The sequence below is a fragment of the Amblyomma maculatum genome, chromosome 9 (genome assembly GCF_055883805.1).
Source record: "Amblyomma maculatum isolate TAMU_Amacu chromosome 9, ASM5588380v1, whole genome shotgun sequence".
Lineage (NCBI taxonomy): Eukaryota > Metazoa > Arthropoda > Arachnida > Ixodida > Ixodidae > Amblyomma > Amblyomma maculatum.
Window position 1 is genome coordinate 122435901 of NC_139352.1, and position 16847 is coordinate 122452747.

The 16847-nt window shown below is 48.2% G+C and overlaps 2 protein-coding genes across 10 annotated transcripts in view; one reads left to right on the forward strand and one right to left on the reverse strand.

The window, feature by feature from the left end:
* Positions 1–223: 223 nt before the first annotated feature.
* The window catches only part of LOC146180296 (P-selectin-like), a 103493-nt gene continuing 86869 nt past the window's right edge, over positions 224–16847 (forward strand). Inside the window, exons 1-2 of one of the 9 annotated variants that reach the window (XM_084579519.1) lie at positions 224–348; positions 437–585. The gene's annotated coding sequence lies outside the window, so the exon portion shown is untranslated. Of the gene's footprint in view, positions 586–615; positions 1059–16847 lie in introns of those variants that run through there. The other 8 variants (XR_014700822.1, XR_014700821.1, XM_084579521.1 and 5 more) reach the window with 8 other exon arrangements.
* On the reverse strand, positions 4325–6673 carry LOC146180297 (uncharacterized). Its single transcript, XM_084580362.1, has one exon. It carries the CDS (start codon positions 6671–6673, stop codon positions 4325–4327), a length of 2349 nt encoding a protein of 782 aa, XP_084436488.1.

Here is a 16847-nt window from a genome sequence, read left to right on the forward strand (position 1 = left end):
TCTTATGTAAATATAAAAACAAAAGACCTACAACGTTTTCACTCAGCAGTGCTGACAGAAAATGTTGATATTGCCTGCGAAGAACCGGCGGGGTAGGTATCAGATATATTCTCCGCAACCTGTTGGCATCCGGCGACGCTCACAGGCAAGCGATCGCACAGGCGTGCGGAAGCAGCACCCTCTTGCATAGCAGCGCCTCGGCACGGCCGCCGGCGGCTTTCATTGCTATCCGCACCATCCCAGCCGGCGCGCTCGACACACTAGTCAGTATATTCTAGGCTTTATAGTCGGACAGCGGCGATGGGATGGGGGTAGCGGTCTTCGTTGTTAATGCTTGTCCTTCGAACTGTAAGCGCTTTGAAACGCAAATTTTAACTTAGTTTCCGAGTAGAAAGTCTCAAGAAGGTGCCCTTAAGAAACTGTCGTTCTCTTCGAGCCTCAAGGGAGTGTTCCCGAGCTGGAGGAAGTTCCCCACTTCACGACGACGCCCGTCGCCTCTCTGGACCCGCAGTCGTGCCGTCGCAGAAGCGATGATGCGAAGACGTCTTTGCGTGGCGACGACAGACTCCCGGTAGCGTGACACCCGTGAGTGTTACTTTCGTCTCGATCGAAGCTGGCGGTCTGTAGAAACGTCCGCTCGGGGACCCCGTTGAGAATCGAGCGCGGAGGGAGTTCCGGATGAGCTTGATAGCTTCGTTCCGTGTGGTGACACATCCTACGCTGAGGCGATAGCTGTGGCCTCTTGTCTTGCTCTTTCGTACTTTAACACACGTCGACCGCGGGTGTGCTGCTAACACGAGCGCTGCCACGCCCTGCGCTTTCAGCAGGGCATACGGACAGGCACAAAAGCAGCCAGTCGATCACGGGCTTTTGCCGCTTGATCCAGTTTGTGTGGGCGTCCACTCTAGAGTGCTGCTGGCGCTGTCGGACCAACAAAGACAGCGGCACCGCCAACAGCCCAGCTTCTGAGTACAGCGCGTGAAGGTTTTGTTGCAGCTGATAATGAAAGAGCGCCGACACTGAGATGAAGGCCTCCGCTGGACCGCGAGGGCTGTTAGGTGAGCCGGTTTTCAGCACCCTTTTTCGATATTCGCTCGGTTACGCCGAGCGATGTTTGTTTTAGGTATTTCCGTTCCATTGACGCCTTGTGGTTATGTGTAACGCATAAACAAGTTGTTTTCGTCACTCGCCAAAAGCCGAACCGTCAAAGTGCTGTCCAGGAGATTTCATCGTATGATTTTTTGTAATATCGCTTATCACTGCCTCCTGATACCAGGAGTAGTGTCAGTAGTCTGTCCAGTTTCCACCTGTTCTTTTGTTTTTGTGCTATGTAAGTGTCAGAGTAAGATGGTGAATGCAAGGCAAAAAGCAGAAGGAAAATGAAAAAAGCTAGGGCTGTATTAGTGTGCGCATACACTTCAAAGTGAACCAACAAGGCAGCCACTACCTATTAAGTGAATGCATTATTTTAGTCTTTGTAACCACATTGTGCCTCTATAGCAAGCTGAGTTTTGTTCCATGTTGTCAACAGCTTAGGAAATTAAACTATGCCATCTCCTCTTTTGCCATGTTTCTTTGCATTGTTAACTGCTTTTTCACTGGTGAGGAAGGTTGCATTTCTTGGTTTACTGCCACTGCAGTTTTGGTGGGCTTCATCCTTTCCACTACTTTCACTTATTTCTGCACATCAAGGTGAATCCTAACAAGCAGTGCAGCCATTTACAAGTTAGGTTCATCATATTCTGATCTTGAAAAATAAACTCCCGACTTGTGGTTTGCTGGTCATGACGATGGCAGCATGAGGAAAGTGGGTGATCTGCTGAAATTCTCAGAATTTATCGTGAACAATTTATTTATTTATTCAAGATACTCTCAGGCACCAAATAGGAGTATTGTGTGAGGGGGGCGAGTATATGAATCGAAGGATACAAAAAGCAGGTCATGCATCATGACATAACAGGTGACAATCAAGTATGACTAAGGTTAAATAACAAAATGCAGTGCAGTGGATAAAACAACTAAGAAAACAATAGCAGTACTTGCTCTTTGAAGACTGCAGTGTCTTGAATGGTACCAATGCGATCGGGATGATCAGTCCAGTAGCTTTTGGCACGGGGTAAGGATGATAAATTAAAAGCTGTGGCTCGACCGAATATGTGCCTAAATCTCTGGTGATTACAAAAACGATGGCATGTGCGATGTGGTTCGGCAAGGGGGAGACTACTAGGACTATGGATTATCTTATGAAAGAGGCAAGTCAAAGCGACCTTCCTGCGTACCTCTAGCTCGGGATTGATAGGGACAATTTGAGATCAGTAACGCTTGTTTGTCAATCATATTTCCTGGTGATAAAATATGCAGCACGATTCTGAATGCGTTTGAGCGATTGTATTAAATAGGCTTGATGCGGTGCCAGATGAATGCGGCAAATTCAAGTTGGGGATGAACAAATGTCTGGGCTTTCATACTTTGGCGTTTTTTAATCAAATCTTTCGTCTCCTTAGACAGTTTACCGGTATCCTCTAACAATTCTGCTGCCTGCTGCCTGCTTCTACCGCGCACTCAGTAATATCTCTGAAATTATTGTTCATTGCTTCTAGGCTAAGGCCGGCTTCCTCGGTTAGCACTGAGTGTCTATTCTGCAGCAAGAGCCTGAATTCTTCAACTTTTCCCCTTACTGCTAATTTTTTGATGGACTTCTTTCTCACTAACCCGTTCCGCTCTCTCTTCAAATCCAGATTAATTCGATACCTTACCATCCTGTGGTCGCTACATCGCACCTTTCTGGTTGCCTCTACATCCTGCATAATGCCGGGGTTAGAACACAGTATGAAATCAAATTCATTTTTAGTCTCCACGTCGGGGCTTTTCCATGTCCACATCCGGTTCTTCCGCTTCCTGGAGAAGGTGTTCATGATTCATAAGTTATTGCGCTCGGCGAACTCAACTAGTAACTCCCCTCTGCTATTCCTAGAACCAATGACAGTCACCCACTGCCTGGTCTCCTGCCCGTTTTTTCCTTGCCTTGGCATTCAAGTCGCTCATTAGTACAGTATACTGCGTCTTTCCTTTCTGAATTGCCAATTCTACATCTTCGTAGAAGCTTTCAACTGCCTGGTCATGACTACATGTAGGTGCGTATGCTTGTACAACCTACAGCTTATACAGCTTATTTAGCCTAATTACGATGCCGGCTACCCTCTCATTAATGCTAGAATTCATCTGTATTATCAGCTATCTCTTTATTGAAAAGGAAACCTAATCCTAGTCTCTCCTGTAAACCTCTATAACATAGTACATGCCTGCCCTTCAGTACAGTATAGGCCTCATTTGGCCTTCTCACCTCACTAAGCCCTATGGTATCCCATTGCATACCCTCTAGTTCTTCTAGCAGCACTGCCAAACTAGCCTCACTAGCTAGGGATCTAGCATTAAACGTTGCCAGGGTCAGTTTTCCAATGGCGGCCCATCCTTGGAGCCAGAAATTCTTAGCACTCCCGCTGCGTCACAGGTCTGACCGCTGCTGTGGTCAGTTCTGCAGCCGTTGGTGACTGAGGGCCGGGGTTTTGTAGGACTAATGATGGGAGGTTATGGCGATATGGTCGTACCCTTTTGAACGGGCGATCACCCAGTGGGATCTGGCCAGAAAAAAAAAAAAAAAAAAAGGAGAGTATAGATGTTAGTTCACTCAACGTCTCTGCGCTGCTCCGGCCGCACTACTCCTCGTGCCCACCAGAACTCCAGCCGTCTCTTCGTACATTCCACGACTGCACCAAGGGATTCTACTCCGCTCCCCTCTTCGGGTGACGCCGCAGCCTCGTCGGTGCTTCCTTCTGCCGTGTCAGCCGTGCTGCCTGCGAAGCCAAGGGCGACCGGCAGCGACGCCGTGCGAGGGGCGGGAGAAATCGCAACACATCCAAGTATCACATGCTCCAAAGTTTCCTCCTCCGCTCCGCAGAGGGCGCAGTCGGATACGCACTTGCTAGTGAACCTAGATCACCACAACCGCGTCCTCAAGGCTCCACACCTGGCTTCAGCCAGTAGCCCACTCCCCACGGAGTTGTTATAAAATGGTTCTGGGCTAATCCCTGTCTTCTGCACGCTGTACAATGCCAGGGATGACTTCTCCTTTGCCCTGCGCATCCACTCAGCTGTCTCAGCTTCCTTCACCTTCAGCTTGAGCTTCTTCCCCTGGCTCACCGCCGGTACATCCGAGAGGCATACTGTTGGCAGATGGTACCGTCTCTGCAGCCTCGCTATCCGCCTTGTCCACTTCGTTGCTATTCCAGCATACACCAGGTGGATTAGCGTCTGATGTGCCAGGTTACTTGCCGGGAGGCGCATCAGCTTTGGCCGCCGCCTCTCTCGCTGAGAAAGAGGACCATCCGACTTCGCCTTGGACTCCCTCCACCGCTATGTGTTTGGGCACTCCTAAAGCTACCCGGCCGACTGCCCTCTGCTGTCGCTCCAGAAACTCCCGGGTGCCGGCGGAGATGCACAGAACTGCATTTGAATATGTCAGCGCTGGCACCGCCACCATTTTCCATAGGGCTCTCGTCACCTCGTAGCGGTTAAACGCCCAGAGCGACCGACGGCCCAACATACCCTTACAGCGAGCCGTTTTTCCCCGCATTTCCCTCTCGTGTTGCCCGAGGTAGTTTGCCCCTGCCGACAACCGGACGCCGAGGTATTTGGCGGAATCCACCCTCTCTATCTGATTTCCCTGAAGTTCCCACCTGTGCCCGCTCAGCTTGTCCCTTTCGCCCCATGCCATCACTACACACTTTGCTGGGCTGAACTTCAGTCGACGCTCGCTCATTCCCATAGCACAAATGTCCAGTAGTCTCTGTAGCTCTTCTGGTGTCCCTGCGAGGACCGCAAAATCATCGGCATACACCAGCGCTGGTATACTTCGCTCGACCTTCACCCCGGCCTCTAGATGCTCAAACCGACATCCGTGCCCAGACACCTCCAGCTGCTCCGTGACCCCTGCGACATACAACATGAACAGCAGTGGTGACAGCGGACACCCCTGTCGTAGCCCCTTCGGGCTCTCCAAGAAGCTAGTCCTCTGACCCGCCCACTCCACGCAAGCTCTGACATCGGCGTACAGCTCTTGCAGTAGCTCGGTGCTGGACTCCTCAAGGCCAAAACCCCGCAGGATGCTCCACAATATGGCTCGGTCCACATTATCATAAGCCTTAGCGATGTCCAGGTACGCCACGAAGAGTGGGTTTCCCGCCTGCTGTGCTATTTCTATGCACTGTGTGAGGACAAATAAATTGTCCTCAATGCGCCGTCCTGCCCGGAAACCATTTTGGAGCTCCCCAAGAGCCCCATTTCTCTCTGCCCACGCTTGCAATCGGGCCTTTGCCACCTGTGCGGCTACTCTGTACAGTACCGGGGTCACTGCTATTGGCCTGTAGTTTTCCAGGCACTCTTTGTCCCCGGTCCCCTTATACAGAGGCTTTATTCTTGTCAGTCTCCAGTCCTCCGGGATCTTTGCATCCTCCAGCACCTGTGCGACGGAGTCTTTTAACTTTGACTGTGTCTTAGGCCCCAGTGCCTTGATCAGGCTCATGGGGATGCCATCACACCCCATTGCGGTCTTGGCCTCCACCCTCTTCACTGCCCGTTCCCACTCCCGATCCATAGGTGCTGCACGAAGGTCTGCCGCAAGGTCTTCTGGTAACTGTTTTCGGGGCTCGCTCATCTCTCTTCCTTCGGGCTCCGTGTCCACCGGCGACCCCTGCATCATGCACCACCACTTCTCCAGGATTGGGACACAGGCCGGCCCTGTAACCGCTTCACCCCCTGGGGCCGCTTTCAACGCTGCTGGCCTCTGGGTCTGCCCTGTCTCCTTAACCCAGCACCAAAAACGCTGAGGTGCCTGCCGGCCCGCTGCTCTCAGCTCATCCATCATCTTGCGGTTAAAGATGTGGAGCCGCGACTGGATCAAAGCCGCTGCCTCCTGTTTCCGGGTCCTATATAAGTCCCACGCATTGGCAATGGCCTCCTTGTCCTGCCCCTTGACAGCTTGGCGATGTATTCTACTCGCCGCTCGACGCCGGAGAATGGCCGCCGCCACCTCTGGGCTCCACCAAGCTTTCGCCCTATGATGGCCTCTGGTATGCCCCCTGCATGCCGTGAGCTGTCCCACCATCTCTCCTATCATCGCGTCGTAGGAGTCTAAGAACGCCACTCGTGCCTCCAGGCACTTTGCTATCTTTCGCAGCTCGGCCTCTCTAAGCCGCCCTTGTGTTGACTTCTGGGGCCGTTCCCGTCTCCGGTGCACGTGCCCAAACAGCAGGCGCAACCGATTGTGGTCGCTCCCCAAATTTCCTTCGCCCTCCTCATCGACGACCATTTGCTCTAGCTCCTCGTAGAGCCTTTCTGTCATCAGGCAGAAATCAATGCACGACTGCATGCCCCTACACGCCCAGGTTGTACGCCCCTCGCATTTGCCCGAGCCGTTCACCATGACAAGCCGCTCCCCTTCCACCAACTTTAACAGCTGCCTGCCGTTTGTGTCTGTGTGCCCGTCGAGGTCCTCGATGTGAGCATTAAAGTCCCCGACTATCACGACTTCCGACTGCGCTCGAAGCGCTCGTATGTCCTGCGTTAGACACTCGTACAGACCCTCATTGTACTCTACAGCCCCACCCGAGCGCATGTATACCACTGCCAACGCCACTGGTTTACCTCCTATCGCTCCAGCTAGCCACATGTGCTCCTGGCACGACTGCCTGGTGCGACTCCACCTGCCAGGCTCCGCCCATAAGCACCCTACTCCTCCCCCTTGGCGTTCCGACCCTTGGCGGTTACAGCCCTCCCACCCGTATCCATCGACTTGAGGGGGAGTCTCTACTTCCCGCAGATGCGTTTCTGCCACTGTGAAAACGTCAATCTGGTGTTTTGCAAGTTCCGTGCTCAGCTCTGCCCATTTTTGCGCCCTCCGACCTCCTTGCATATTCAGGAAGGCGATAGATAGATTCGTTGGCCTTCGCTGTTTGCGGTGTTTACCTCTTCGTGTGCGGGTTCCCACTCTTGAACTACGCTGTCCCTGGGGTTGACGCTTACCCACGCCTGGTTTTGGGGAGTCATTATCTTCCAGCCCATCTGAGTCCCCGCGCCTGCAGTAGTGAGTCAGTAACCCACCCCCGCCTGAAGCAACAGTTTTGCCAGCGCCCTCACCATTTTCTGAGTGTGCTGATCGTCCGGTCGCCCCACCCTCTCGTGGTGGGGCCCCCTGGGGCTGCCTTTCGGTTTCGCTGCCCCTGCACCTTGCTGGGACCAGGCTTCTCGCTGGTTGCCGGTTCCCGACGGACGCCCTAAAAAAGCGCACGCTTGTCTGCCCAGCTTTCTTCCTAACTGCCCTGCAGGCTCTTTCGCATACAGCCGTCTGCCGGCTCCTGTCTGTGTCACCTCTCCCCTGTGACGAATGAACTCTACTCGTGGTCCCAGTTCCTGGCATACACCCTCAATCAGTCCATTTGCCGTCCTGCATGATGACCAGGCAGTTGAAAGCTTCTATGAAGATGTAGAATCGGCAATGCGAAAAGTAAAGACGCAGTATACTGTACTAATGGGCGACTTCAATGCCAAGGTAGGGAAAAAACAGGCAGGAGACAAGGCAGTAGGTGACTATGGCATTGGTTCTAGGAATAGCAGGGGGGAGTTACTAGTTGAGTTTGCAGAGCGCAATAACTTACGAATCATGAATACCTTCTTCAGCAAACGGAAGAACCGGAAATGGACATGGAAAAGTCCTAACGGAGAGACTAAAAATGAAATCGACCTCATAATGTGTTCAACCCCCGCTATTGTGCAGGATGTAGAGGTAATCGGGAAAGTTCGATGTAGTGACCACAGGATGGTGAGGTCCCGAATTAGCCTAAATCTGAAGAAGGAACGCTATAGATTAGTAAGAAAGAAACCTATCAACGAATTAGCAGTGAGGGGGAGGGCAGAAGAGTTCAGGATCTCGCTAAAGAATAGGTATTCAGCTCTAACTGAGGATGGCGACATTACCCTAGAGGCAATGAACAATAATTTCAGAGGTATCATTACTGAGTGCGCGGTAGAAGTAGGCGGTAGGATAGTTAGAGAGGATACCGGTAAGCTGTCTAAGGAGACGAAAGATTTGATTAAGAAACGACAGAGTATGAAAGCTTCCAATCCAACAGACCAGATCGAATTGGCCGAGATATCAAAGCTAATCAATAAGCGCAAGGTGGCCGATATAAGGAAGTATAACATGGAGAAAATTGAGCATGCTGTAAAGAACGGGGGAAGCCTTAAAGCGGTAAAGAAGAAATTGGGCATAGGCAAAAACCAAATGTATGCGATAAGGGACAAGGCGGGCAACATCATCACTAATATGGACAAGATAGTCAAAGTAGCCGAGGAGTTCTATACAGATCTCTACAGTAGCCAAAGTAGTCAGGACCGTAATGAGATTGGCGGTAGGGAAAAACAGTCAGACGTTCCACCAGTAACGAAGGACGAGGTCAAGAAAGCACTAGAAACTATGAAAAGGGGGAAATCAGCTGGAGAGGATCAGATAACTACAGATTTGCTGAAGGACGGGGGGGATATCGTGCTAGAAAAACTGGCCACCCTGTATACGCAGTGCCTGGTGTCATCGACGGTACCAGAAGCATGGAAGAATGCAAACATTATCCTCATTCACAAGAAAGGGGACTCTAAGGACCTTAAAAATTACAGACCAATCAGCTTACTGTCTGTTACGTATAAGGTATTTACTAAGGTAATCGCTAATAGAATCAGGACAACCTTAGACTGCAATCAAGTAAAGGATCAAGCAGGGTTTCGGAAACGGTACTCTACTATCGATCATATCCATACCATCAATCAGGTGATAGAAAAATGCTCGGAATATAACCAGCCCTTATACATAGCATTCATTGATTACGAAAAAGCATTTGACTCAGTTGAAACCTCGGCGGTGATGCAGGCATTGCGAAATCAGGGGGTAGACGAGCCGTACGTGAAAGTGCTGGAAGATATATATAGTGGCTGCACAGCAACCATAGTTCTACATAAAGAAAGCAACAAAATTCCCATAAAGAAAGGTGTTAGGCAAGGAGACACAATCTCCCCAGTACTATTCACAGCTTGTTTAGAGGAAGTATTCAGAGACTTGCAATGGGAGCAGTTAGGGATAAGGGTAGATGGAGAATACCTCAGTAATCTGCGATTTGCTGATGACATTGCCTTGCTAAGCAACTCGGGGGATGAACTGCAAATAATGATTGATGACCTAGACAGAAAAAGTAGAAAGGTAGGCTTGAAAATCAATATGCAGAAGACTAAGGTAATGTTCAACAGCCTCGGGAAGGAACAGCAGTTTACATTAGGTAGCGAAATACTGGAAATAGTAGGCGAATATGTGTACTTAGGACAGATAGTAACCGCAGATCCGGACCATGAAAAGGAAATATCAAGAAGAATAAGATTGGGATGGAGCGCATTTGGCAAGCACTCGCAGATTATGACTAGCAGCTTACCGGTATCGCTCAAGAGGAAAGTATACAACAGTTGCATCTTGCCTGTACTCACCTATGGGGCTGAAACATGGAGGCTAACCAAGAGAGTTCTACTTAAGTTGAGGACAACCCAGAGGGGTATGGAACGAAAAATGGTAGGGGTAACATTAAGAGATAGAAAGCGTGCAGAGTGGGTCAGAGAAATAACTCAAGTTACCGACATTCTAGTGGAAATTAAGAAGAAGAAATGGACATGGGCAGGACATGTAGTGCGAAGAGAGGATAACCGATGGTCGCTTAGGGTAACAAACTGGATTCCAAGGGAAGGAAAGCGTAGCAGGGGGAGGCAGAAAGTTAGGTGGGCGGATGAGATTAAGAAGTTCGCAGGGGTCAAGTGGGCGCAGCTAGCACAGAGCCGGGATAAGTGGAGAAATATGGGAGAGGCCTTCGCCCTGCAGTGGGTATAATCAGGCTGATGATGATGATGATGATGATGATTTCTCTCGGACCTGTGCTTCCATTTCCCCGCCCTCTGGAAGCGCACAGATGGCATAGAAAAGATCGGGGAATTGTTCCTGCCCCTGCATCACCCATTTCTTCAGGGAGCCCACCATCTCCTCGGGCCTTGTTCCCTCCTCTACGTCCTCCAGCCCGGCATGTATGATCACCAGACATTGGTCATCCTGACGTGCCTGCAGCTTCTCGTGTACCCGCTCCATAGTGTCTGCCAGTGTCGCTCTCGCCTTTGTGAAGACACTCGACTGTCCCTGTCTACAACGGTCAGGGCGCCCGTCTTTAGTCTAAACGCATTTTCGTCCCCAGCCACCAATATCTTTCGGGGCTGTATGGCCCGTTTCTCGTTGGACGCTCCTAGCTTCTGCGGGCTCTCCTGCTGCTCACTACGCTTCCCGCTCTCCAGTGTTCCCGTTTCCCTCTCACGCATCTTCTTTTCAGTGCCCTTCATCTGATGTTTCTTCCCGCGTGGTTTCTCCTGATCCTCGCTGTTCGCCCTCCTGCCTACACTTCCGCCTCCGTCCTGTGAGCGAGGATCGGCGAGCCCCTGCAAGGAGTCGTTCTCCCTGGCGCACTGCACTTCGGAGTGCAGTTCGCTCCCCTCGCTGACCTTATTCGTCCTTAGTCCTCCCTGCTCGGGTTGTAGCCCTCCGATGGGTCCGCTGCCATCTGTATGCCCTTCACTCCTCTCTAGCTGCCCCGTCGCCGTCCGTTCTGGCCCATACGACCGGCCCGGAATCGCTTTGCCCAACTCCCTCGACACCTCGTCCAGCCTGCCGAGTGCTCTAAGGGTCCCTAGCCTCTACAACTCTTCTCCTTGTTTGCTTACTCTCCTCAGCAGTTCCTGCACCTGCGCTTCCAAACTTTCGTGTCTGCCTATCTCTTGCTCCAGTTGGCGTCGTAGGTCCTCAACCCTCGACCTTTCCTCTGTGCCTAAACCTTTCTTCGCTCTGGCCTCCATATTCTATATACGCAGGGTCCACTCCTCCTTTTGCTGACTCAACTTGAGTGCTAACTCTGTCTCTATAACGTTCATCCTTGCACATCGTTTGCACACGTAGTGCGATGCGGCGTTAGCTTCTTCCAAATTTTTAAAGGGAGTGTCGTGAAGCTGCAGCCACATGTCATAGCTCGTGCATGCGACCCAGTCATCGCCATCCTCCTCGCTCTCGGCATGCTGATAGCTCCGTGGCTTACCCATGCTGTGGCCCGGCTTGAAACTCCCGCGTTTCCGCTTGTCGTGACTCACTGCTCTTTCCCGAGATCCGTGCCGACTTCAAACGCTGCCACCAGCAGCACTCCCACTTATGGGCAATTACTGCAACAGGGTGGCCAACTCCTGTGATGGTGAGGGAGTGCATTACCGAAGGTGTCCACCGGCATCAGGTCGCACCCCAAACCTGTTTTTATGCAATTCCATTAACACGCAGTATTTTTTCTTTTTTAAATCCAGTGGAGAATTGTGTGGTGCCGGGATTGCAGCCACGGTCCTCTTGCATGTGAGGCAGATCCTCTACCTCTACACCACCGCTGCACGTCTGCAGCAATCAGACGTTCCGCCAGTAATGAAGGACGAGGTTAAGAAAGTCTTAGAAGCTATGAAAAGGGGGAAAGCAACTGGGGAGGGTAACTACAGATTTGTTGGACTGAGGGGATACCTTGCTAGAAAATTTGGCCACACTGTATACTCAATGCCTAATGACATCGAAAATACCAGAATCAAGGAAGAATGTTAACATTATCTTAATTCATAAGGAAGGGGACGCTAAGAACTTAAAGAATTAAAGGTGCCAAAATAACACGCATGCACACAAGAAAAGAACGGGACAGAGCGCCACTCACAACTGATTTATTGTGCAGAAAAACTTACATATATATCACTGCTGGTGCATGCGCAAGAAACACATTCAGCATCATGTAGTATAAATAAGCAATCCTCAAGAAACTTTTTTTCTGCATTATACAGATTGACGTGTCACTGACGCACAAATTGCCTTTCTTTCCGATATAGAATGCTCTGGCCATCATATCGCCACTCCTTGCAAGAATCCGTACATAAGAAAAACATGGTTCACAAGTGCCTAAAGGGCAGGATCTGATATGCTTCGGTGAATCGGATCCTGCCCTTCAGGCACTTGTGAACCACGTTTTTCTGATGTGCGGATTCTTGCAAGGAGTAGCAATATCTTGGAACGGAAAATTGTTGGTGTAACGTTAAGATAGGAAGCGTGCAGAGCGACTCAGAGAAATAACTCAAGTTAATGACAATCTAGTGGAAATTAAAAAGAAAGGAGAAGAGTGACCAATTGAGTTCCAAGGGAAGGTAAGCGTAGCAGGGGGCAACAGAAAATTAGATGGGTGGATGATATTAAGAAATTCGCAGGGGTCAAGTGAATGCAGCTAACACAGGACCGGGTTAATTGAAAGAAAATGGGAGATGCCTTCGCCGTGCAGTGGGTATAGTCCGGTTGATATGTCTGGAAAGCTAGACAGTTGTTAGAGCGTTGCGAAGATTGCGTTTCAAATAGCCGAGAGTATGCGATGCCTTGGCAGCGATATTGTTTATGTGGGTCTTCCAGCAAAGATTGAAAGTCAAGTGTACACCTAGGTACTTATATGAGGATCCGTGCGCACAAGGATTAAAGCTGAGTGAGTAGGTGAAAGCTGAAGGCGTATCTTTGCGGGTAAAGGTCACAGTTTTACACTTATCCGTATTCAGTTTCATTTTTCACGATGTGCACTAGTTAGTGATCTAAAGTTTAAGGTGATCAGAGGGTGAGAGAATTTTCTGGTATAATACGCAGTCGTCAGTGAAAATTCAAATGGTTGAAGTAATGTTGAATGGCAAATATTGATGTAGATTAAAAACAGTAATGGACCCAAGACATTGCCCTGGGGAACACCGGAGGATGCATCAATTGGAGTGGAAGAGTGTCAGTCAACGACCATGAACTGCTTATGAAATGAAAAAAAATTACGCACCCGGGAGATAATTAAGGAATGTGAGTGTAGCGCTGGTAGTTGCATCTCTATTAGGCAAGAGTGCGAAACACGATCAAATGCTTTAGAGTAGTCAAGGAACACTCAATCAGTCTGAAAAGCTTCGTCCATATTAGAAAAAAGTTCATTGGTAGCTGCATATTACACGAAAATGCTTTCCTAAATCCATGTCTGATCAGGAAAAAGAAGTTCAAGAAGTTTGCATGCGATACTGGTTAGTGATATGGGGCAGTAGTTACTGACATTATCCCTGTCACCAGGTTTAAAAATTGGAACTAGTTTAGCCATTTTCCAATCTCCGGTATTTCCCGAGTAGACAATGATTGATCAAAGATGTGTGCAAGGATAACACTCGAATTATTGACGGTATTCTTAAGAATTTTAGAATTGGCGTCATCAATGCCACAGCAAGTTGATAACTTGAGGTCGTCGATCAGAGATGCAACTCCAGCAAAAGTTATCTTTATAGGTTCCACGTACTGATAGTCAACCTCAGCTATCTGTGGTATGCTGTAATGATCTTCTTGAGTAAGGTGAAAAAAGCGTTGAAAACAAGTGGGCATTCTTCTTTACTTATTGGTGCCCCGGCATTGTCTTGCAGTGAAATCTGAGATTTTAGGCAAGTTTGTTTTCCAGAATTTTGAAGGATTGCTCTCGATCAGAGACCGTAGATCATGCGAAGAGAATGTTCGTTTGTCATTGCGTAAAGCATGACAATATTTTTGGTCACCTGTTTTATGGGGAAGCCATGATTGCGGTGTTCCTAATCGTGTTGCTTTCCTGAATAAAAATTTCTTTTTGCTCTTTAGCATGTGCAATGCCCTTGGAACCACGGTTTTGATATATTAACACAAACGGAGCTTCGCGGTATGCGAGAATGAACCAGCGCTGTTATCTTTTTCTGTAAACAAAGTCCAGTTTTTGGTAACCTACCTTTCCGAAAAAATTGGAAGATAAGTTTGGCAAAAGTTTTCCAAAACGTTGTTGATGGCTTCTTAGTCTCCTTTTTTATAATCTAGGATGTGTTTAGGGTGGATGATGTGCTGGCAAAATGGCATAGTAATTCTAAACTCAAGAAGCAGATGATCACTAAATCCTTCTTTAAGAGACACTGAGCTGGCATATGCAGGAGCAGTCATTAGGACCAAGTCCAAGACATCATCGCCACAGGTAGGATGACCAACTATTTGTAAAAGAGAGAAATCTAGAGTAAGGTCGACAAATTCATTAGAAATACTGAAGCACGGCTTTAGGCTATTCCAGTCAAAGTCTCTGAGAAGGAAGATATAAGCTGTCGAAAATTTTGCTTAAATTGCAGTAATGATATCGGTTGAATCCAAAATAAACGAGTTTGTAGAATCAGGCACTTTGTAGCATATTCCAAGGATACACTTTTCGGTTAGTGAAGGAATGCAAATCCACAAGGTCTCCAAGGGTGATGAAGTATTAACAGGAAAGGTTCAATTACCTTTTTAATTGCAATTAGGACGCCACGACCTTTTTGGTGAATGATGTAATTGTTGGTGTCAAATAGAACCTTGTGATCTGCAACGTCACAAGGTTCTATTTGACACCGACAAGGTTCTAGGTCAACGAAGTTTCTGTTAATAACTAATAATGTTACTACCGTTGTTTTGTAAGTAAGAACACAGTTCAGTGTGCTTGGGCTACGTATATTAGTAAAAAATGCGTTTTGATCGATTGCAGGCATTTGAAGCATGTGGGTGTGTTACCGGGGCACTGTTCAGCTATCTAGAAGACGTTTGAAGTAGCATCATATTTATATACCTGTTTATCAATACTAAACTTATTCACATGAAACAATGGCATTTTTGTAGTTTTTACATACCCAAGGAATTTTTCTCTGGCAATGTGCATTTGCTTGGCAAAATTCTCAGGTCCACCAAGTTTCTGTTAATAACTAATAATGTTACTACCGTTGTTTTGTAAGTAAGAACACAGTTCAGTGTGCTTGGGCTACGTATATTAGTAAAAGGTACGTTTTGATCGATTGCAGGCATTTGAAGCATGTGGGTGTGTTACCGGGGCACTGTTCAGCTATCTAGAAGACGTTTGAAGTAGCATCATATTTATATACCTGTTTATCAATACTAAACTTATTCTCATGAAACAATGGCATTTTTGTAGTTTTTACATACCCAAGGAATTTTTCTCTGGCAATGTGCATTTGCTTGGAAAAATTCTCACGCACAGCGAGGCCAGTGTCCTTAAACCTATAAGCTTTTTCAAAAACACGTTACCTGTCTTTGAAGAATGTAAATTTAGCTATGATAGGCTTACGTTTGTCTGCTTGTTACTGGCCGATGCAGTGTGTGCGTTCAGTCTGTAACGTTTCTAGATTGATATTGAGATGATGCATGCAGAGTGCTCTCGGCAGATGACCAGGACTCTGAAGCATCACTAGCAATACCAAAGTAAAGCAAAATTCGACCTTTGCATTCAGTTTTTGGTGTCTTCAAATCGTGAGTGTAATGTCTTCAATTTGTCAGATAAATTACAGGCAGATAGAGACTGTGAAGCGCTATGGTGTCTTTAACATTGGCAGTGCCAGTTTCAATTGCACGCATTCTGGCAGAGAGCTGCCTAGACTCGACATCGAAAGATGAGTTGTTTATTGCAAGCAGGTCATTCCTAAGTGCTTCTTGTCCTAACTCAATCTTCTGAACTGTTGGTAAGACTGTTGCCAAATTATCATTATGCTCAGGGCTGAGATTTGTTTCAGTATCGCTAGAAATAATCAACAATAGGTCGCTTGTACAGCACACTATTCGGTAAGCACAACAATATAGCAAATGCAACCACTCTTTGGGGCACAGCACCAACAGCAGGCAGTAGTTGTTGTTAGCTAGGCAGGTACAATTGTCAATGTAACGGACCTGAAATAGCATGAGCGATAAGTGCTTTATTCTTGATGAGGTGTCGTGCCCCAACAGGAAGCCTCCGGGCAGCAGCTTATATCTCTCGTTCTCGGTGATAGTGATGGGCCATGTGACCGTTGCTTGGTTGCCAATCGAAGCTGGATAAGTTGTCGAAACTTGGTGGTTGTGTTGTTTTCTCTGTAACTGTAACTGAAGGAGAAGAAAGGTACCAGCGCTGAAAGGGTGGCTGCCAGTGCATGTAAGTACAGGGCCACCTGAAATAGCATGAGCGGTAGGTACTCCATTCTTGATGAGGTGTCGTGCCCTCAAGTATTGCAGGCTTCCAAGGGATGTGGGGAACCTTCTACTCAATTTTACCAATTTTCATCAGTTAAACCAGCAGTATGCATGCGTTCAGTGTCGTGTGGCAGCAAGTTTTCTTACAGGTTGCTTATTGCACGGTACACTCTACACAGATAGTAAAATGTTTCTGTACAATTATGAATGCGCCTTGTGTCCATGTTTAGAGGTATCCTGAATAAAAAAATTGCCGCTGAGATTTCTAGTGCAGGTGGTAGCTATCACACTCATCATCATTAGCAGCCTGACTATACCCACTGCAGGGCAAAGGCCTCTCCCATATTTCTCCAATTAACCCGGTTCTGTGCTAGCTGCATCCACTTGACCCCTGCGAACGTCGTAACCTCATCCGCCCACCTAACCTTCTGCCGCCCCATGCTACGCTTTCCTTCCCTTGGAATCCAGTTTGTTACCTAAGCGACCATCGGTTATCCTTGCTTCGCACTACATATCCTGCCCATGCCCATTTCTTCTTGATTTCCACTAGAATGTCGGTAACTTGAGTTATTTCTTTGACCCACTCTGCACGCTTCCTATCTCTTAATGTTACCCCTACCATTTTTCGTTCCATAGCCCTCTGGTTTGT